General features: G+C 34.1%; 1 protein-coding gene across 2 annotated transcripts in view; it reads left to right on the top strand.

The window, feature by feature from the left end:
• Positions 1–23,211, top strand: part of CCSER1 (coiled-coil serine rich protein 1) — a gene marked incomplete at both ends in the record, with an annotated part of 1,070,022 nt that overhangs the window by 107,151 nt on the left and 939,660 nt on the right. For both annotated transcript variants that reach the window (XM_079713141.1, XM_079713142.1), the window contains one exon: positions 3,586–3,679. In XM_079713141.1, the coding sequence (XP_079569267.1) occupies positions 3,586–3,679 (94 nt within the window). The remainder of the gene's footprint in view (positions 1–3,585; positions 3,680–23,211) is intronic.

Here is a 23,211-nt window from a genome sequence, read left to right as displayed (position 1 = left end):
GTTTTTGTTTTTGCGGTATGCGGGCCTCTCACTGCTGCGGCCTCTCCCGTTGCAGAGCACAGGCTCTGGACGCACAGGCTCAGCGACCATGGCTCTCGGGCCCAGCCGCTCCGCGGCATGTGGGATCTCCCCGGACCGGGGCACGAACCCGCATCTCCTGCATAGGCAGGCGGACTCTCAACCACTGCACCACCAGGGAAGCACTGTTTGTTTGTTTTTTGATGCTCATAATGTCAGAAATTAGCCAGGGAGAAGCCATTTAGGTTGCTTTCTTAGCCTTTCAAAACTTCCTCCAACTTTTTTTTAAGACCAATCTTGTTTTCTGGCAACAAAAGAATGTTCCAGAGATAGTCTGTATTTTTTCTTTCCTTCTTTTTTTCCCTAATAATTAAGGATCCCTGGTTCTTTTTTGTTGGTGGATACTGGGTAATGAGTATCTGGACTTCCCCTAAGTGCTGGCTGAGGGCAAAAGCACTGTTGCTGCTATTGATCTTTTTTAAGGAGAGATCTGGAAAAGATATTTCTTTTAGGTCTGTGAGTTCACACTGACTTTTCTTCTGTAACGTCACGTTGCTGCATCTACTCTCTTTTTGGTATGATGTTTCACCAACTTCAAAGACTCCACTCCATTAATAAGAAAGTTGCTTTGTAAGCAAGATATCAAAGCAAGGCAATTTAGAATAAGTATATTGAAGCACACCTCCTCTAGACCAGTGGTCGATGGGCTCCTGCGAGACTAAATGTCAAGGGTCACCTGCAAAATGAGAAAATCAAAACAATGTAATGAATTTTCCAAATTTAATTTGTTCACTTTGTTGGTGTTACTTTCTTCAATTAAATGTTTGGGATAATGGTGACAGAGTTTTTAAGTATTTCCTTGTTACAAAAATAAAATCTTTTTAAACTTTATTTTCAAACTGAGGATGGATGTATTAACTGTCAAAATTCAAAAGAGGGTTGAACAATCCATCCTTGAAAAGATCATGTATGCTGCTGGACCTCAGGAACTGCTGGAATCAGGAACCAGAAGATCTACTACTATGACACTTGTCATTTTTCCAGTAGACTTAGACTGGTCTTAACCATGCAATGAAATCCAAGACCCCTGTGATGTGCATCTTGCAATATCTATCACCAAACAGAAATTTTTCTCATTTTTCTGAGAGGGCTATGATCAGCAAGTTTGGTTAAAATGCCCATCTTGGACCATCCACCAAGGACAGGAAGTCTGGCTCATGTAAGAACCGGGTATCTTCTTCTATAGCTAGGTGGATTGAGTGGGGTGATTCCAAATGAAAGGGAGAAATGCTATGCAAAACGTAGAAGCTTACATTGAGGAAGACGTCCTTACTTGGCATAATTACAAAAACATATGCCAGGCACTCATTTATTTCCTTTGTTCCGATCTTCATTGCTTTCTAAGTGTTGTTGGTTGTGTAAGTTTGCTGGGGCTGCCATAACAAAATACCACAAACTGGATGGCTTAAACAGCAGAAATTTATTTTCTTGCGGTTCTAGAGGCTGGAAGTCTAAGATCAAAGTGTAGGCAAGTTTGGTTTCTCCTGAAGCGTCTTTCCTTGGCTTGCAGATCGCTGCCTTCTTCCTGTGTCCTCCCACGGTTGTCCCTCTGTCTGTGTTGTCTGTCCTAATATCCTCTTCTTATAAGAACACCAGTCATATTAGATTAGGGCCCACACTTGTGAGTTGATTTAACTGTAACTTCTTCTTTAAGGATACTATCTTCAAAAATAATCACCTTCCAAGGTACTGGGGGTTAAGACTTCAGTTTATGAATTTTGGATGAAAACAGTTAAGACCATAATATTGGTCAATGAAATTCAAAATACAAGTATAAAATTGTTTAGGCTAATTTGGAGCTGTATCAATTACTACACTTTCACCATTAAACAATTTTTTTTACCAATGTATTCTTCTTTTTTTTTTTTTGCCGTATGCGGGCCTCTCACTGTTGTGGCCTCTCCCGTTGGGGAGCACAGGCTCCGGATGCGCAGGCTCAGCGGCCATGGCTCACGGGCCCAGCCGCTCCGCGGCATGTGGGATCCTCCCGGACTGGGGCACGAACCCGTGTCCTCTGCATTGGCAGGCGTACTCTCAACCACTGCGCCACCAGGGAAGCCCACCAATGTATTCTTGACTACCTGACTAAAATTCTCTTATTTGGATACGGCTTAATAAACCCTAATGATATTAGTATCCTTATAACATCTCCCTTTTCAAAACTCTTAATTTTCCACAATCAACTTCAGTTATATTTCTTTTGTTGTCTCAATATTCTGTTTTGAATTTTTGAGAATGGCAGCCTCTTTTGTTGCCTATATTTATAACATATTTTTAATGCTATATAAATAAGCAGCTTATTCTCACTGGTTATCCCTGCCACATTATATCATAGAACTTCCAAGAAACAGTTGATTTTGTTTATAGTTTAAATTATTAGATCCCTTGTAATTAATACAGATACAATGTAATACGATGCAATCCATTATAGTAATGGTTCCCTGTAATTTTCATTTACAGAAGAAAGCACTTATATTTGGCAGTATTTATCACCTTTGAAACTACTGTACTCTATTCACAGATAACATGTGTTTCTAAAGTTTAATAATGTTTAATTCTATTTTTTACAGTGAGAGTGGTTTATTTAAAAGTTGCAGTATCCTTACTTTCAATCCCAAGAACTAAGGTGTCCATTTGACAACGTCATTAGGCTTTCTCTAATGAATATTTACTTTTTTAGATATAAATTATGGTCACATTCAAATCAGTGGACAAAGTTATCTGAAATGTTGTGGTATCATTTAACATTTAGGTTGTTTTTCTTGATGTTCTATTTTTTGTACTTTTGTTTTTTCCATCCTAGTCTCTAAGAGTAAATTCTTGCTTTCTTAACATATTCACTACCAATCTATATACAGATATGCAAATCAGGACTGTATTCCTCCTTCAAGGACTTCTCCCTCTGCACATCACTGTTTTCCCTCAAGATTTCTCAATATACTCTTCTAGCTTACTGTGCTATTTGCCCTCTTGAGAAAAAATGAAAAGGTAACATGATCTAGCTCTGATACTTATGACTTTATGAAAATCAATAATTAATTTTTAACCTAATTGATATTTATCTCTCCCATTCATTCCTCCTAATCTAAAGCAAATGATTGGGAAACAGTAACTGGATTGCTCCTCCCTTCCAAGCATAGTTTAAATTAATATTTCAGGGTTGGCACTGTATACAAAAATTGTTTGAGAAACAATTCATTAAATGTGTCAGAAGACTGTTACACAAATTGGAAAGATAAATATTAGAAAAAGGCTCTAAAGTTCTAGTTCACAGACTTCTATACATTTGAAAAACCTCTTTGTGCATTTTTAATGGGAGTTAAAATTTTTATAATAATTATTGGGCTGATAATTTTAAAGCTCATAAAATAAACAATTTCTGGGGTTCAGTTACAGCATTTCCTTTGTAATTCTGAGCTCTTTTTCGCTTCATGGCATCTACATGTGGATATTTCCTCAGGTTCTCAGTGTTTTGGTTTCTAACTGTTGATTTTGCTTTTTCTTCAGGATGTTTTGAATAATTTGGGATCTTGTGAACTGGATGAAGATGATTTAATGCTTGATTTGGAATTTTTAGAGGAACAGAATCTTCATCCTTCAGGTAAATATTGAATAAATGCACAATATCATACAACTCTGGTCCAAGTCATTTAGCTTTCATTGATAAGCTAAATATTGTTTAGGCTGCATTCAGTCTTTTCAATCCCCAGTTTCTGTATTCTGTGTGCAAGGCACATGCTAGGTACCTTGGACACATTATTCTGGTGATCTTATAATCTATTATGAAAATATAAATTTGGTTGGAAGATAATTATTAAATAAGAAAAAATTATAAAACAAAAGTTCTTTCAAAGAGGGAAATTCTAATGAAACAGTTAATGAAAAAGTTAATATTTTCTTTTTTTGGGGGGGAGACAACAATTATAATCCCATTTTTCATTTATTTTATATAACCAAACGAAAGTTTTGTGGACTAAGTTTACTCTTTCAAATCTTCGCCATCTCAGTAATAACTGTGGTGGTTAATGTTAATGTGATAAGGTTGACCCCAAAATTAGTAATTACCAATAGCAACCACAAGTACACACCCATAAACACATACACACACACACACACACACACAGTTATAGTGTGAGATAAATAAATTCTTGCTGAATGAATGAAGAAGGGAGCCCACTATATTTGTAATAGTTTAAATTTGTATTAAGGCATAAAGTGTAATGTCTTCAAATACCAAAATTATTCCTTTTGTAGGATATAGGAATTAATTGTTCACTCAAATTTAGTTATTTGACTACAAAGGCAAGTTTTTATTTATTTATTTTTTACTACTAATAATACCTTGAACTTAGTCATTTTCAAGTTAAAGTAGAAGTAACATTAAAGCTTTAAAATCTTGAGTCATACTGCATACATTTAAGAAAATCAACCTCTTGGAATTTATTGTCCATGTTTTTAACTTTTAGGAATTAGACATAATCTCTGAGGTTGTTTCCAGCTGTAATATGTTATGATGAATTTTTGTTCATGCAGTATTTTTATATTATAAATAATGTCATAGTAACAATTGTCAAAAGAAGGAAATAACAATGTATGTATTTTTTTACACCCTTATTTTAGGCTAATATCAAAAAGAAGCTAAATAAAATTTTTTTCTGCTTAAATGTATATTTAGGATAACCATTTCTTGAGACATTCTTCCTGCAGTTGATTTGACAGATATTGTTTTAAAAAATGTAGATTTTCTCACTTTTATGCAGGTACCTTATACAATTTCGTTATTCATGTGTATTTATATTGAAAAGGTCACACATGGTGACAATGTATATATTTTGGTGGGAAATATGTCAGTATCTAGCAAAACTATACATACATTTATCTTTAGATCCAGCTATCCAACATCTAGTAATTTAATCATAACACACTGGAAATATACAAATTAATACATGCAAATAACTATTTATTGCAAAATATTTGCAAAAACAAAATATTGGAAAACCTCAAATAACCTTCAATAGGACATTAGTTGAATATACAATGGTACACTAAGCAGTCATTAAAAGGAATAATGATGGTGTCGATATGTGCTATAGCATGATTGTAAAGGTATACTATCAGTGGAGAATTTGCAATGATGAATTAGACAGGCAGTACCTAAAGTCACTGATCACTAACTTCACTACAAGTGTAACAACTAGACATTTTGTCCCTCTTAATGTAATGACTAGAGAAGTACACAGCAATACCACTCCTGCCCACAAGTACTTAAATCTATTTGTCTCTTGATTAAATAATGATTTTACAGGAAATATTGGGATGAGGAGACAGGGAATGTTAAATGGCATGATGGGATTGCCAGCAAGCAAACATAGGTATGGGGCATTCTACAGGGTAAATGGTCTGGTTTCTTCAACAAATAAATGGCATGTTAAAAAGGTGACGGGTGTTATAGATTAAAAGAGCAAATGCCATGTGATATCTTTGTGCCAATACATAAGAACACTATGCAAATATATTTCAGAGTTTATCAGAGAAGTTTGAGTAGTGATGGAATTATTGTCACAGAATTATTTTTATTTTGTTGGGTGCTAAATATTTTTCTTTGGTTTTGTCTTTGAGGAAAACTCTTCATAGAGACACATGTGGTTGAAATAATATGGTATCTGAGATTTGCTTTACCAACAGTATGGAGGAGGGAATAGATGAAACAATGTTGGTAAATTATTGAAAATTATCAAAGCTGGAAAATAGGTGCTTGGGGTGAAACTTTCATTGATTAGTTGTAACGTTTTCTCTATTTTAGGTATTTTTAAAGATTTTCACAATAAAAATAAAACCAAGTAATAAGTAAGCAGAATTATAGACAACATAGACATCTCAGCTGTGTTTGTTAGGCAACCATGATAAAGAGCAAAGAATGCCTTAAAAATATAAAAGAGTTAGCTCAATTTATTTGCTTGGGAACAAAAATGAACATTTGTAAACCTTAAATTCTCTTTTATAAAATAATGAGTGCAATGTACTTTGTTAGTTTATTTTAAAAAATGATATAACAAATATGATGAATCTCCTGAATCTGCCTCAAGGTGTAGATAACTTGGTTGAAACCAGAACTAGGGTACCTTATGAATCAACTGAGTTAACCAAATTGTTCATAAGATAAATGATGTTACTTTGCATATCTGAAGTACAGTTATAATAAGTGAGATAGTCCTTAAAGTGACTTGGGTTTGTTTAATGTTACTTAATAAAATGAAAACCTATTTCACTTTGGATGCCACATTATGGGGTTTGAAAAAAGCCACAAATATCTGTTTATGTACATTAGCTCAGAAAGAAGAATTTTTGGTTGAATTGGTTTTATACAATTTGTTTTTTTTTTTAAAGCAACATAATTAAAGGTCTTATCAGAATATCAGAAGCTTATTATTGATAAATGATACTGGTAAAAAGCTCATTAATACTAAACATTCTAAAATACTGGTTTAAATAAAAGTCATTTTCAAAAGTCTGAAAACTAAAATAATGATACCATTTAATTCTACTACTTATGTTACTGTGGACATCTTTTAATGTGCTTTTTATTTTATTCTTGCTATCTGTATTTTCATCTAAAAATGAATTATAAGTTTGCAGTTAGGTTTTCAAAAGTTGACCAGTGTAGTGAACAATATGAATAAAGTTTCATGAATCCTTTTAATATGTAAATATATCTACGGAGTCCAAAATTAACACACACTTGCTTCCTAAAAAAAGAGGTAGTATGAATAAATAGTAGTATAAATAAAATATCTGTTTTAAAGTGCAGTAAGTGGATATTATCTTTTTTTTTTAATGAAACCAAGAAAGGACAATTTCAATTAAAAAAAGGTGTATGAATTCAAAATGAGTTCCCGAAAGGAGACTTGCCTTAAGGAGAAAAAATAAAAGCAACTATTCTGAATAATTTACTCTGATCTTGGCATTATCTAATATTATCTTTTAAATTCTAATATAAAAGCTAAGATTTTAGATTAAAAAGTCTATGGATAAGCCTTCCAGATGTCTTTTATTATGTTTTCTTCAATTAATGTTTAAATTACTTTTCTGGAAATTTTTTATGTTCAATTAATATGCATCATGTTTAAACATAGGATTATCAATTTGTTTAATACCAGACATTCCATTTCCCCTGTAGTAAATTATTATATTTACTGTTTTTCTGTTTAATGCATCATTTATAATGCACATATGACCAGTTATTTTTTAATTAAAAAATATGAGATGCTATCATTTATACTTTGATAAATTAAAAAGTATATTAGTGTCCTTCCCACTTTTTATCTTTCTTTACTGTCTTATTCATGTCAATATGGTGGTGTTTTTGCTACAGGTTGAGTCATGCAAGATATTAGCAGTGATGTTGGTTAGATATACCTCAACAGCCTTTTGAAAAATAAAAGTACTAACAAGATTTACTAGCATTTAGTATCTCTAAGACTCAAACAGCTGCCCTTAAACTTTTATTTACCCTGAAATGCATGTTATGCACTACATAATCTGTCAAAGGAAAAATACCAGAAATATATTTTTGCCTAGTTTTCTTTATGTAGTTTTAAATTTTTGTGATTAGGATTTTTTTCTATTAATTGAAGCATCTTACAAAATAATCATTCAAGAAAAACAGGGTAATGATTAAAGAAGGATATGAAAAATAAAATGAAGCCACAGATAAGATTGGCACACAAAATGTATACTAGCATTACCTCAGAGACCCAAAAATGTTACTTGGAGTATACTACTAGCATATGTGAAGAAAGAAAGAGAACCAATTGCATGATTAAAAATATACACCATCAATCATTCAGTCAACCAGTCAATGCCCTTTTTAAAATAAAGGAATTCTTGTTACTAAGAACTGAAAGATATTTTACTCACATGTCTTTATAAGGTATAAATTATTTGATATCAATAGTTTCCTCAGCAACTCCTTTCAATGCAGGCTGGTAGCATCATGTTACCAGTTCAGCAGAAGAAATTCTAAATGGTGACACATCAGTGTAGCAAAAGCTAGGAGCTTTATGAGGACCTTGCTTAATCCCAAAATAAAATCTAGTTCCTTGTCCATAGTTCATATTCCTCAGCTAATTTTAATGTTGAAAATAGTTAATGTAAATAATGTCAAGCATTTTCCTCAGACGTAAGGTAATTACCATAAAGCCTAGTAGAATATCTAATATTAAGCAGTGTCACTTCCCAGTGAGTCCTCCAAAATGAACTGTTTGCAAAATGTAACCCTTATGTAACAGAAAAAGACAAGTTTTCTACAAATAGAAGTAATCAAAACACCAGTTAAATATCAAACAGTGCATACTGTTCGATAAAGAATAAGAATTTGAGTTTTGGTTTTAGAGTATTTAATCTATACCTATTCTTTAGCACAGTGAACTACAGCGAAGTCACATGTCTATTGAGGCTGCTCCTAGCATTACCTTCATAGTGGTAGAAGCTGATGGGAAGCATACACCTGGCTAATTTGACAGTGAAGCATCATAATTAACTAAATGAGTTAAAGTTGAAAGGAAAAGAGGCTAAAACACATTTTGATGTTACCTGTTTGGAACATATTCATTAAAATACTATTCCTCCAATTCTTTCTTTTGTTAATACTAGGAGTGGGTTGTGTGTAACCTGTAGCAATTAGTAGCTGGAGATCTAAGTTGATAGGAAGGAAAACTGAATGCCTATAATAAGCCATGCTCTTTTCCTGAGCTGTCTCAGCTTATCCTCACAGTAACTCTCGTGAGAGGAAGTTGCGTTTTAAAGATTCATTCAAATTAAAGAAACCACAAATTAATATCAAAAGAGAGGAGGCACTGTAGAGACAGACACATCCAAGTTAGAAAAGCAGCTTTGCCACGGTAGCCTTGGCAAGTAAGTGATCCAATCTTTCTGAGCCCTTTTCCCTCAATTGACAATAAAACTATCTCAAAATATCATCCTACCCAAATGGGTGACGTATTTACATGTAAAGTGCCTTTCACAGTTGCCTAGAATAAAATAAGAGCCCAGTACAAACTGCGTAACTCTCTTGAAATCTTGAATTCCGTGTCAAAAAATTTGTCCCATCGTTGGTTATTTTTCATCGTTCTTAAGTTCTTAATATTTCACCATTAGTCCATATATTTAAAAATATGCTTTCTGATTTGAATTTTTATTATCTAACATTTTAAATGGTGTTTTCTTAGTACTGATTATTCAAAAATTAAGTTATTTCGCTTATTACAGGTGGTACGTTTCTGTGTTAAAATCAATACAGTTAAATGCATGAAAATACTTTTTCAGATATTAGTCATGTGTCCAATATACCACAACTTATTTAAAATAGAATTTCTCAGAGAAAGAATAAATTTCTGTTAATTAAATACTTTAAAACTTATTAACATAAATCATTTATGTTCAGAGAGAAAGCCAGTCTGTTCTTTTGTATTAAATTTGGTGTTTACAATTTGCAGTTGAGTTACTCAATTGAAAATATATTTTACTTATTTATCATTCTTTGATGAAAATAATGTAATGGTCATTTGGGTGATTGGGTGAAGAAGTTTTTTTATTGTTTTTGTTATTTATTTTGGACTGTATATCTAAAAACACATGGGGCCAGTATCTCTTGGTATATGTCCAGATGCAAATAGGGAAGTAATGGTTCAATGATATCAGTTAGGAATTAATTAGGTAGTTGTTAAATTATTTTGAGTTTGATGAACAAGCAATATAAAATTCTGCAGTGAGTTAATTAAGGAGGTAACATCGTTCACACAGGGAAAATTATAAAAATCAACTGTAAGTTTTTACAAGCTTTGGCATGTCTCGGTCAGAAAAAGTGTGTGTAAGTTATTTTCAATATGATTGTATAAAGCTAAGAACATGACACTTAATTTTGGAATTATGACGTAGTGGTTAAAAATCTGGACTCTGGAGTTAGACAAATCTCAGCTGCAGTCAGGCTATGTAAACTTGAATAAATTATTTAATCTCTCTAGTTTCCCTTTCTCATCTGAAAATAGGGACAGTAAAAGTATCTGCTTCATAAGTTTGTTATGAGGAATAATAACTTAAAGCAGAGTAGAATGTTCTGTCACATGTCTAGCATATAATATTTTTTAATAACTATAGAAAATACTATTTTTTTTGCAATATCCATGATAAAATATGATGTACCTGAGCATTAATAAGAATCTGATTTTGCCAGTTTTGGTGATATTTCCAGTCTCTATTAGTGGAAGGTCTCAACTACATTTGCAAGTATAGTATTTCTCAAATTTTAATTATAGAATGTCACAACAATTAATTTTGTGACTATCATTTATTTCAAAGCTTATACATTATAGCATTAAATAAAATAATAGAAGAATAATAAATAACATTTATTGAATCTATGTGCCAATTCCATGAGGTAAATAACCCCTTGCACATTTGAGAAAATTTAAACTTTGATAACATATTACAGGTAGTAGATATCCCAGGGGAACCCAGACAAAGTTTTGCTAACTCTGAATGCTCTATGTTTAATCATTATGACTTTTTTGACTAATAAAATTAATTCATATAAAATTTTAAGATCACAAGTACACTGAAGCTTTTGTTTTAAATTGGCTCTTCTTTCTATTAACTTACTCAGTTACAAGCATCACTTACAAATGTCTGCCTTTGACTTCATGCAAGAAGCTGAGACTTACTTATATTTATTTACTAGAACATCTGTGTTGTCCCAGGCACTGGTGTAGACACTTACATGTTTCTGTTTTTGCTTTGTTTGTAAGCTATAACTTATAAGCACTTTGGATTATCCCATTTAATCCTAACAACAGTTGTCTAGAAATTATTACTATTCTTGCTTTGATAATGAAGGAATGGAGATCCAGAGAGTGTTATTATTGGTCCAGGACTGCAGAGATAATAAGTGGCAGAAGTAGGGTTTAAATTACACCGTGGTGACTTGATGCCTACCTAATGTTTCCACAGAGCTCTCAATGACGTTTAGTTGCTAGAAAAAGCAGTTATAACAAAACTGAAAAACGTTCCTTTGTAATACGGTGTTTGAGTAACACTATAGTGAGGACAAAATTGGGACAAAAGTCATTTTCTGGGCTTCATTCACCCCCTGGTGCTGTTGCTCTTTTCTGCCTTGAAAGGCTTATAGAGTACCTGTTGTCTGCTTGGTAGCCATTAGATGGCAATCGTGTTCTGATAATAATGATAGTGACCCTGTCATACATTTGTATTCAGCTTTACAGTTTACAAGGGACTTCAAATATGTTATCTCATCAGATTATCACAATAACACTCTGAGACAGGTGTTAATATATCCCAACTACAGTAGAGGAAGCAAATACTCTATGGTTGAAAACTTACTGAAGTTCGTATAGCCAATATTAACCCAGATCTTAACATTAAATGACAGGGTTTTTTTCGCTATCTTTCTGGATCTTGTGGCTTCTGATGTTACATAGTACAAATCTAATATATTTGGTTATATATTTTCCAAGCCCACTGAAAATCATAGTTACATCTTAGAAAAGGGGAAAGGGTTGCTTTAAGCAGACATGCTGAATGTGGTGAAAAATAAATACCACTAGCAAAAAAGCAAGAGGAAAAGGCAAGAAAGCTTTGAAAAGTAGACAAAGTCATAAAGCAGAATAGTATGGGGTCATTAAACGTAAGAACAGACATCGCCATCTTCATCAGCAGGTCATGAGGCATTACTGTATTGCAGTATATTATTCCATTGCATTTAAAAATTATTATAGCCTTGAATCATTGAGAAAAAAATTATAGTCTGCATACTCTGATAAGACGGTAAGCTATAAAATCCACTTAGGAAATATATCTATCTGAACTGTTTTTATTTAACTCTTTAATATGTTAAGAGGAAACAGTTTCTTAGTTCTTCATAAACTTTATCCAGAAAGTATCATTTTGTAAGGATTCTAGATTGCAAAATTGGAGTATATCTTAAAATACTTTTTATATAATTTTTATATTTCTCCCCATATTCCTTCCCCCAAATTCTTGCAAATGACTAAATAAACAAAAGGAGAGCTGTGAGAAGGTTTACTAATTATCATTCTTGAAAATTCAGTAATTTATTTATGGCCTACTGGTAGGGTATAGGGATCATGATATTACTTAAACTCAAGACTGTACAATTGGCTGTAACATGTATTTTCAGGATAGATCAAAATTTTAATGGCTTTTGTTTGTTTCTTGGTTTTGGCTGATAAATTTATTGATTGACCAATAATTAGTTCATTAATTTGATACTTTGCTTTCAATTCCATTTTTAAAATTTCAAACTTACCGGTTTTCAATATGATGTTCACCTGGGTGCATCGTTTTCGGTGTTTGGGTCATGATGTTAAATGGCATCTTTAAATGACAGAAGAAAGGCCCTAAGTGAAAGAGAATTTCAGATACTATGAAGTGGAGTCTCTCCTGCTTCTGCTCCCCTTGAATATTCAGAGTTTTAATGGCTTTGGTCAATATCGCACAATTAGTTTGTAGTAGAAATAGGCCTGTTAATAAGAAATTGGCCAGCTCCATTTAGTAAGCACAATTGAAATTAATTATTTTATTCTTTATTATTGTTGCCAACAGAATAAGTCATTTGTATTTGTGAATTTAAAAGTGACTGGCTATTTTGCCCATCAGGCTTTGCTGTACTTCAAGAGAATTGCTTCAGCTACAAAGAAGGCTTTTAGATGAAACCATTTTTAAGGTCTAATAACTATAGCTGAAAAATGTTTACACATTCTGACCTAATTTAATATTAAATGACAGTTTTAATGAAGTCATAGAATTTACTTGTAACCTGCTATTGTAGCATTTCATACTGTTATAAACTCTCTTCTCCTGTGCAAAAGGGCAGTCAAAGGCCTAAGTTCATTAGAGGATACAGTCAAAGGAAAAGATTTCTTTCATTCAGCATAGTTTTCCTGGAGCAATTAGAAAGAAAATATGTGTCTCAATATAGAATTTCATGGCCTTGTACAATTATGTGGTGACATCTCCACACAACTGCTTGAATAATGCCAGCAACATCAGCTGTCACAATCGAAATGAACAAGTAATTAAGAAAACTAATGCTGGTCTTTCTTCTGAAGAAGTCGAATATTTATGTTTTTAAAATTGTTCACCAACAAGAAAAATAACCACTGACATGAAACATAATTTTCTACAGTGCCTGAGGCAGAAAAGAGAGAAATAATAATGAACATTCACACTATTACAACAAATTAAGTTGTAATTGTATACACCAAAAACAATTACAGAGTCCCTTTTCCTTGGATTATAAAATTTTAATAGCATCATTTTATCAGGTGCCACTACAGCATCTAGCATCTTGACCCTTTTATTTATGTTCTGCTTCTCCATCTTATTAACCAAAATTTCCAAAAGTTTACAGTGGAATTGGGGGTCTCATTCTTATGAGGACCACTTTTTTTCTCTAACCATACACCTTAATATGCTAGGATAACCTACACTTGTCTAAATAAGTAGTAAAGAAAACAATTAGAAAAGACCACAACTTGTCTGAATAATTAGTAGATTTGAATGAGCCATGATATTTGTGTCATATGCTGATTCCCCAACCTTTTGATAAGAAACTGCTCAGTTTATTGCTTACTGAAGTGAGGGGGAAACACCACCTCTGATGAACTCTTGTTGTCTTTCGGAGGGGAAAGAACAAGTTAGGATTTATAGAGATTTTGAATTTGGTTTAAGGCAGATATTTCAGTTTGAAGGTTTGATTGGGATTGGGATTAGATAAAATAGTTTCAGAATGTAATATTTGTGGAAGCTAGGCAAGGATTTTAAAGTGAAAGGTTGATTCTTAGTGCATAAGCTGTCCGTTGATGCTTTCTACTGAAAAATTGGTAGGTCTTTTGGGAAAGCCCTGTAATGAACAGTGAAGCTATTTGAAATAGTTAAGTTATTCCAATAAGGACAGTAAAATAGTAAAATGATGTTCACATACACAGTCACCTATTTGGGAGTTAGTAGTTTTATATCTTAATCCCCACTGAGGGAGACAGAGGGATAGACCATTTTTAGGTGGAGGCATCATCCATCCAGATTTTCACTATTGTTTGAGGTGTCATCATCACATATCAAGTCATTGTCTCATCATCCATACATCATGTTAGATTCTGAAGATGGCATATCTGAACTCTGCAACATAAATAGTAAAATAAGGTTTCTGATCAGGATTTGTTACCACTCTCAGCCAGCAGTCGAGTGCCCAGATTAAATAGGAGACGAGACCCCATCTCCATTCTGAAGAGCCTATAGAACCAGATATGGGGTTGTTAATGAAACTACTTTAATTTTTCTGATATCTTTATTTTTAGGCAGGATACTTTGGGTAAGAGGACAAAAGCATCCCAGCCTAGGCTGCAAATGGATATTCTGAATAAGGTTTAGAGAGAAGAAATCTCTCCTGGACTGAAATATTTTAAAATTTTGTCTCAAGTACAATCTGCTCTCAACATCCTAAAAATCATAGGACATATAAAAATATTACCTGAATGATGGGTTAAACCAGCTTGTCATTGCAAATATGTCCACATCTGAAGATGATTAAGGGAACTGAAAAGGTTTTTTTATTGTCTCCTTGTGAGATTTTGTCTTCTAATTGAACATTACTCAGATGCACTGAAAGATCGGGACTTTTTGGATATCTTGGCACCAATAGTTATCTGGATCTGCTCCCTCATTAGAGTATTCGTAGATCAGAAAATTATTAAAAATACATATTATTGGGGAGTAATAATGGTAAAAAATATTCTGAGGAAAATGGAAATAAAGGTTATCACTAAGTTTACAGGTGGTTCTTCTTAATAACATATTTTAATGATTTAAAGAGTCACATTATTTCACATTTTACTATCTCTGATATTGATGTATTTATAATGAAGATTTTTTTTTAATTCTATTAATTTTTTGGCCGCACTGTTTGGCATGTAGGACCTTAATTCCCTGACCAGGGATCGAAACTGTTCCCTGACCAGGGATCGAAACCGTGCCCCCTGCATGGGGAGTACAGTGTCTTAACCACTGGACTGCCAGGGAAGTCCCAGTATAATGAAGATGTTTTAGCATCGTGTCCTAGATTGACAGCGGTTTTGTTTTTCTTTTAAATAGTTACATAAAATGTGTCTTGCAATTAATGGTGTCTTAGATCCAAAAAAATATATATCTTTAGATTAGTGGTCCCCAAACTTTTTGGCCCAGTTGCGTGGAAGGCAGTTTTTCCATGGGGCGGGGGGCAGTGATGGTTCAGGCGGTAATGTGAGTGATGGGGAACAGCAGATGAAGCTTCGCTCACTCGCCCACCACTCACCTCCTCTGCGGCCCGGTTCCTAACAGGCCGTGGACCAGTACCAGTCTGTGTCCCAGGGGTTGGGTACCCCTGCTTTAGATAATAGGAATTTGAGAGAGCCATAGGGGTGAAGTGTTAACCTGTATATCTTTGACTTCATATTGCCTACATTTAAAGAATCCAGAATACTCCCCAATTCTGATTGCACACCCTTAAAGAGTCATATTTGCTTTTACATTGTTTTATTATTTTGAAAAGTAAAACATTTATCATCTTCAGTATGGTACTAACTGCAGTACTCATAATTCTCTACTTGTGTATGTGCGATACATACCATATTATTGTTTTGTGCTTATCCATGCATTTATGTGTTCGTATTTTTTCCTAGTCCTACCTACTATGATCTTCATTATCCTTACATATAAAAAACACTACCCTTTAGAGAAGAGATTTCTGTTACTAAGAATTACATTTTTATCTCATATTCTACATTTTTATCATTCTGTGAAAATAAGAGAGGTCAACTTCAACCATCACTTAGAAATATTGACTCCAGAGTCTCTAGCTCCAGATTAAGCCTCTTTCACGTACAGATATATGTATATAACAGTCTGCTAACAATTTTACTTGATGTCAGTAATATGCTTTGTATTTATTTTTATTTTTATTCATTTATTTGGCTGTGCCGGGTCTTAGTTACAACACACGGGATCTTCAGTTGCGGCATGCCTGGATCTTCAGTTGCAGCATGCAGGATCTTTAGTTGTGTCATGCGAACTCAGTTGTGGCATGTGGGATCTAGTTCCCTAATCAGGGATCGAACCCAGGCCCCCTGCATTGGGAGTGCAGAGTCTTAACCACTGGACCACCAGGGAAGTCCCAGTAATATGCTTTAGATTTATTAGATTCAATATTAACCTTATTCTTCCTGCCTCTTAATTTGTTCTTCTCTATTTATTTAATCTCTTGGTGAATGACACCAACATTATGCAGACAAAAAATTGAAGCCAGATGTCACTAGGTTTAATTGATTCTACTTTTTAGCTATTCTTGATTCTACACCATTCTCTCCACAATTCCTGTTTCAGTCTTTATTTGGGCCAGGATCATTTTCCTCTAATTCTATGTGACCCGGTTGGTTTTTGAGGCCCTTTCTCTGGCCCAAAAGTCCATTAGTGCCATCTTCATTTTCTCTTTTTCCTCAGTGCCAACCTTGATGCAGAACTCAGGTCCTCTTTCAATTTCCCATCTCTTACCCCAACTGCACAAAAAAAATTCTATCAAATAAAAACTTTCATGATTAATGTTGACTTTATTTCAGAATTTGTAGTCAAGGTGGAGTAATCATCTAGTTCCAGTGAGAGAGAAGGTAGACAGTGTATTCAGGAGTTTTCATTTTGCTCTCTCTTCTGGACTTCCCTCAGTTTCTTTCCTATAGCCACATTCTTCTCCAAATTCTGCCCCATTTGTCCTTTTTCCTTCTTTAATTCATGCAAAGCAGATATACAGGCTACTCTCAGGGCTAGGTGTCAGCTGGCTCATAGGCCCAAAGGCAGAGGCTCCACCTCTAAAATGGTTTAGCAGAGCATTTTCCTATCAAAGGTAGGGCTCTCCCAACTAGATTATTGTAACTGCTGCTATATCTTTTCTCTATCTCCTTACATGCTTGTCTCCTGTTTTAAGTTTGACCTCCTCTAATCCATTCTCCATATTGCCCACAAGGTATGCTAGCATGCCAACCTGATATTGGTCACTGACGTATCTTTAAAATTTTCAGTATTCCCCATTGATTACATTATAAATTCCAGTTTCATTAATGTGGCTTACAAAATTCCCAAGCTTCAATACTCACCACTTTTTCTACATAGCAAGATTGACTTCAACCAAATAATTATTGAAGGTGTACTATCAGTCCTAAGATTACGGTACCAGACACGGGCCATGTAGCATATGGCCTAATGGAAAATTCTATTTTTAAATGATTGTTAAGGAAGAAAACAGCAGTGTGCAGTGGAAGGATATAGCCATCTTGGCAAGAAAAGACTTCCTGAAGAGGTGATATTTAAGCTTTTACATGAAAGATAAGTGGGTGTTCAGTGAGGTGGTGGGGGAAATGGCTTAGCAAATTGGAATTCTTAGAGGAAAGTGTGACATGTTGAGGAACATCAAGGAAGCCCAGCGTGCTTTGTCAGAGTAGTGAGTAAATGGCGCTAGCTGAGTGACTTGAATGAACCGTGTTCCTTCTCGCCCGTATGATGTTTGAAGTGCTGTCTTCTGATCCTGAAATGTTCTTTCCTTTCTTACTAATTATCAGTGTTCAACTGCTAAAATAAAGTCTGAAACCACTGATCTGTTTGAATGAAATTAGAACACTCCCTAACGCCATACACAAAAATTTAAAAAATGGATTAAAAACCTAAATGTAAGGCCAGACACTATCAAACTCTTAGAGGAAAACATAGGCAGAACACTCTATGACATAAATCACAGCAAGATCCTTTTTGACCCACTTCCTAGAGTAATGGAAATAAAAACAAAAATAAACAAGTGGGACAAAATGAAACGTAAAAGCTTGTGCACTGCAAAGGAAACTATAAACAAGATGAAAAGAGAACCCTCGGAATGGGAGAAGATATTTGCAAATGAAGCAACTGACAAAGGATTGATCTCCAAAATATACAAGCAGCTCATGCAGCTCAATATCAAAAAAGCAAACAACCCAATCCAAAAATGGGCAGAAGACCTAAATAGACATTGCTCCAAAGAAGATATACAGATTGCCAACAAACACATGAAAGGATAGTCAACGTCACTAATCATTAGAGAAATGCAAATCAAAACTACAATGAGGTATCACCTCACACTGGTCAGATTGGCCATCATCTAAAAATCTACAAACAACAAATGCTGGAGAGGGTGTGGAGAAAAGGGAACCCTCTTGCACTGTTGGTGAGAATGTAAATTGATACAGCCACTATGGAGAACAGTAAGGAGGTTCCTTAAAAAACTAAAAATACAACTACCATATGACCCAGCAATCCCACTACTGGGCATATACCCTGAGAAAACCATAATTCAAAGAGTCATGTACCACAATGTTCATTGCACCACTATTTACAATAGCCAGGATAGAAGCAACCTAAGTGTCCATCGAAAGATGAATGGATAAAGAAGATGTGGCTCCTATATACAATGGAATATTACTCAGCCATAAAAAGGAACGAAATTAAGTTATTTGTAATGAGGTAAATGGACCTAGAGTATGTCATACAGAGTGAAGTAAGTCAGAAAGAGAAAAACAAATACTGTATCCTAATGCACATATATGGAATCTAAAAAAACAGTACTGTTGAACCTAGTGGCAGGGTAGGAATAAAGACACAGCCATAGAGAATGGACTTGAGGACACAGTCGGGGAAGGGGAAGCTGGGACAAAGTGAGAGAGTGGCATTGACATGTATACACTACCAAACATAAAATGGACGGCTAGTGGAAAGCCGCTGCATAGCACAGGGAAATCAGCTTGATGCTTTGTGACGACCTAGAGGGGTAGGATAGGGAGGGTGGGAGGGAGGCTCAAGAGGGAGGGGATATGGGGATATATGTATATGTATAACTGATCCACTTTGTTGTACAGCAGAAACTAACAACATTGTAAAGCAAATATACTCCAATAAAGATATTAAAAAAAAAAAGTCAGTATGTGCACAGGAGAAAATGAAGGTGATACTAGGCAGTGATATTAAGGGCTAAATAAATGTATTATTGATATAATCAGGGGAAAGAGATATTTCTGTGAGCTGCACTAGGAAGCATAGGCTTCAGGAGAGGTTGTACTTACACTTATTTAAAGTGCAGTAAAGGCTCAGGTGGGAAAGAATTCTATGAGCAGGAATTAATAATAAAGAACAGATTAAAGAAGTAAATATTTAATTTGTCTGAACTTCAAAAGCAAAGATTAGGAATTATTTATGCAATTTTTAATCCTATTACTATTTTTCTTTTTTCTCATGTGTTTTTAAATAGTTGAAAACAAAATGGGGCTTTGTTTTTTTACTTTCACTATAAAATAAAATACTAAATGTGTTAAGTATTGGAACAAAAGGATGACTTGTTAATTTCAAATATATGAGTCTGATGATATATATGAATAAAAATCGTTATAAAATGTTAACCAGCGGGACTTCCCTGGTGGTCCAGTGGTTATGACTCTGTGCTTTCAATGTAGGGGGCGTAGATTCGATCCCAAGGAACTAAGCTCCCACATGCCGTGCGGCATGGCCAAAAAGTTTTAAAAATATATATATTAACCAGGAATTATAGTTCTACGAATTGGTACTTGGCAATATGCTTTTCTGAATAACTCTGTGCTTCTCTGACTAAAAGAATTGCTTTTAAGTTGTTCTGAACAATCTTCTCAATGCAAATGTCTAAAAGAATTATAGATTATTCTTTTTAAGAATATTTTTAAATGTGTTTCTGTGGGATAAGGAAGTAGTGTATCTACAGAAAGTAAAACTATACTTCAAGGGCAAATCTTTTAAAGTCAGTAATTATCAAAGGCAGCGTTCTTTCTAACCAGATAGTAGACAGTTTGTAAATGTTAAGGGTAATATATATATATTTTTTTTCAGTATGCGGGCCTCTCACTGTTGCGGCCTTTCCCGTTGCGTAGCATAGGCTCCGGATGCGCAGGCCCAACGGCCATGGCTCACGGGCCTAGCCGCTCTGCGGCATGTGGGATCTTCCCGGACCGGGGCACGAACCCGTGTCCCCGGCATCGGCAGGCGGACTCTCAACCACTGCGCCACCAGGGAAGCCCCTAAGGGTCATTTTTGTGTGTCGAGTAGCCAAAGCTGTATTCATATTTTTTACTGTAGTGGTAACTAATACAGATACTTTTCCTAGTTAAGTTGTTTACTTCTTTGAGGATTTTTTCTCTAACACAGAGAAAAACATTTCTCTATCATATCATTTTAGAAAAAGATGGGAACTTAAATATGTTCTAATCCAGCAATCTTTGTATACGAGGAAATTTAAATACATGTGTAAAGTGACTTACTCAGCATCATCTAACTTGCAAAAATATGGAATATAGAATGGAAGGCTTTGAATTAACCTTTTGGATATATATTCTAATAACATTAATGAATATTATAAATTACCATATGCTAAATCTTTGTTAAGCAACTATGAGTGTAGATAATGTAGTATAAGACCCTTTTATGGCATCTTTTAAAAATTTGTGATTGACTTTATCCAATAGCTATAATCCAGAGCTATAGTGATTATTTTCATGAAACATGACTGAACACCTGGTGGAAAGGTGGAAAGACCACACTTTAAACAAAAATTTAAGCAGGGGTATTTTTTTTTATCAACTCTATGATCTTGAGTGTATATATACATGATAAAATGTAGATCTGAAATTCCAAGTGTATTTTAAATTTGACTTTAACTATATTCAGTAATACACATTTGTATGTGTTAGTTTTGAGCTTAGAGGCATGATGAGATTTTTGTTATTCTAAATAAAGCAAAGTATACTCTTAATTATTAGAATATAGTGTTAATCAGCCCCATTGTGCAATCTATCTTTTATTATAGTCACCAGGAACAGAAACTCATTTCACTATGAGGCATACCTGTGGTTTTGTTATATTAGCCAGATTTTTAGCACTGACAGGTCCTCCCTGATCCAGTTTGCAGATATGATGCCCATAGGTTCTAAATCAAACAAGTGTTATGCTAATCTCACTTTAATTTTTCCTTTCTATCTTTATATTTTCAGTACTCCTCAGGAGATGAATATATTTGCTATGAATACAAAAGCTTTATCCTATTATGCAAAATGCAGAGTTGTTTTATTAAGCAGAATTTCACAGTTGAATCTGTCCTTTTTATTCTTCTCCTCCTGTTGATGCATTACCATCTTTCTCTGACTGTATCTTTCTTTCTCCAACAACAAAAAAGGAAATGCTTCCATACATTTATTGGGTAACAGAATTATATAGAAAAATATATATTTATTTTTATATAGTAAAATATTAAGTAAATAATATGCAAATCAGAATGTCAAAGTGATGTCTTAAATGAAACTCATTGATGAAGGTGAACCAAGTTTGCAGCCGAAGAATGTGTTCTCCTAGGCGAAATACTTTGACACGTGTCTCATGTGTATTTACTTTAGGAGGTGCTTCTCGTTTACCTTGTCTGTCTATAAATACATAGATGGTTTTACCTTAGGTCTCTGAATTTATTCTCACACATTTGGTCATTTATTAGTAATGAGTATAGCCTCTGATGCCTGCATAGGGATGCCACTCATCCTATGATAGATACTGTTTAGCTTAGAATTTGCAAAATTAGACAGATGCTAAATATGATTTAAATCTTCCTCTTAATACCAAAGCTGTCAGGAAACCGCCTATGTCATGAACATTTGGGAATTAATAACAAAAAGTATACATTTAAATTTCTGTGGTTATGGAAGAATAAAAAATAAAACTGTTGTAAATACCTTTTACGGACATTTACATAGAAGTGAATCTGTGTGTGACTAAAACAAATCAGATTGAACTCTTTTGTTTTTGTTGTCAGTGTTTTATTTTGTGCATTATAAATAAGTAGAGTTCAATGAATAGCTTTTTAAAACATGCTCATAGGCTGTAGTAAAGAAAGTCATATACCCTGTTCCCATAGGCATGCTCTGTGGTTTTGTTAGAACAGAAATAGTTGAGTGAGTGTGTGTGTGTCTGTATGTGTGCACATGTCATGTAAATCTTGGGAGAGAGGGGAGAGAGAGAAGGGAAGGGATGGCAGGAGAGGGACAAGAGAGATATCAGAGAGAATTAAGCAATGAATAAATGAATGTATGAGTTCATTATAAAAATATGGCAAAAAAGGTTTAGCTCATAAAAATATTATCCTTATAAAAAGATTAAGATACAATTCAATGATCCATAATAATGTTTGATTGAAAATTCCTGAGAGTAATTATAGATCATGAGGCATTTCGAATATATTAGATGAAGAAATAAATCATCTATAACTATGTATGCTTCTCTTTAACCATACCATATTTGTTACAAAGCAAATTTCATGTATACAGAGATTTGCTGTAGTATTAACTATTTTGTCAAAGTGCTTTTGGATGAAGAAACATAATGTACTCATTTTCATTTTCTCGATTGCTCTAGAGAAATAAAAATCACATTGAAAATATAGTAAGTAGAATAAAATAAATCAACCCACAGGATTAAGTTGATAGCAAATTCATATTTTCTTTTATAGGAAGTAAATATCTTTGTTTATTAGAAATTGTCATTTGCTCCAAATAAGTTATATAGATACTTTACCTTAAAGGAGGGGAGCATAATTTCCCATGCCTGAAGTATGGGCTGCACATAATGACTTCTTTCCAAGGAGTGTAGTATGGTAGGGGTGAAAAAAATAATAATACTGTTACAGTGGAGAAATCTGTACAGTTGATATGTGTATGATGTCATAAAAATAGCTTTACCTCCATAATCTTCCATCTAAAACCCATAACCTCAGTTTAATCATGAGGAAAATATCTGAAAAATTTGAATGGAGGAGGATTCTGTAATATACCTGACCAGTATTTCTCAATATTGGTAAGGTCACGAGAAACAAGGAAAGTCTGAGAAACTGTCACAGCCAAGAGAAGCTAAGGAGATAAATTATATTTGTGGACCCAATTTCAGTGTGTGTGTGTGTGTGTGTGTGTGTGTGTAGGCTTTCCCACACCA

The sequence above is a fragment of the Hyperoodon ampullatus genome (assembly GCF_949752795.1).
Source record: "Hyperoodon ampullatus genome assembly, chromosome: 1".
NCBI lineage: Eukaryota > Metazoa > Chordata > Mammalia > Artiodactyla > Ziphiidae > Hyperoodon > Hyperoodon ampullatus.
This window is presented reverse-complemented; position numbering and strand designations above follow the sequence as displayed.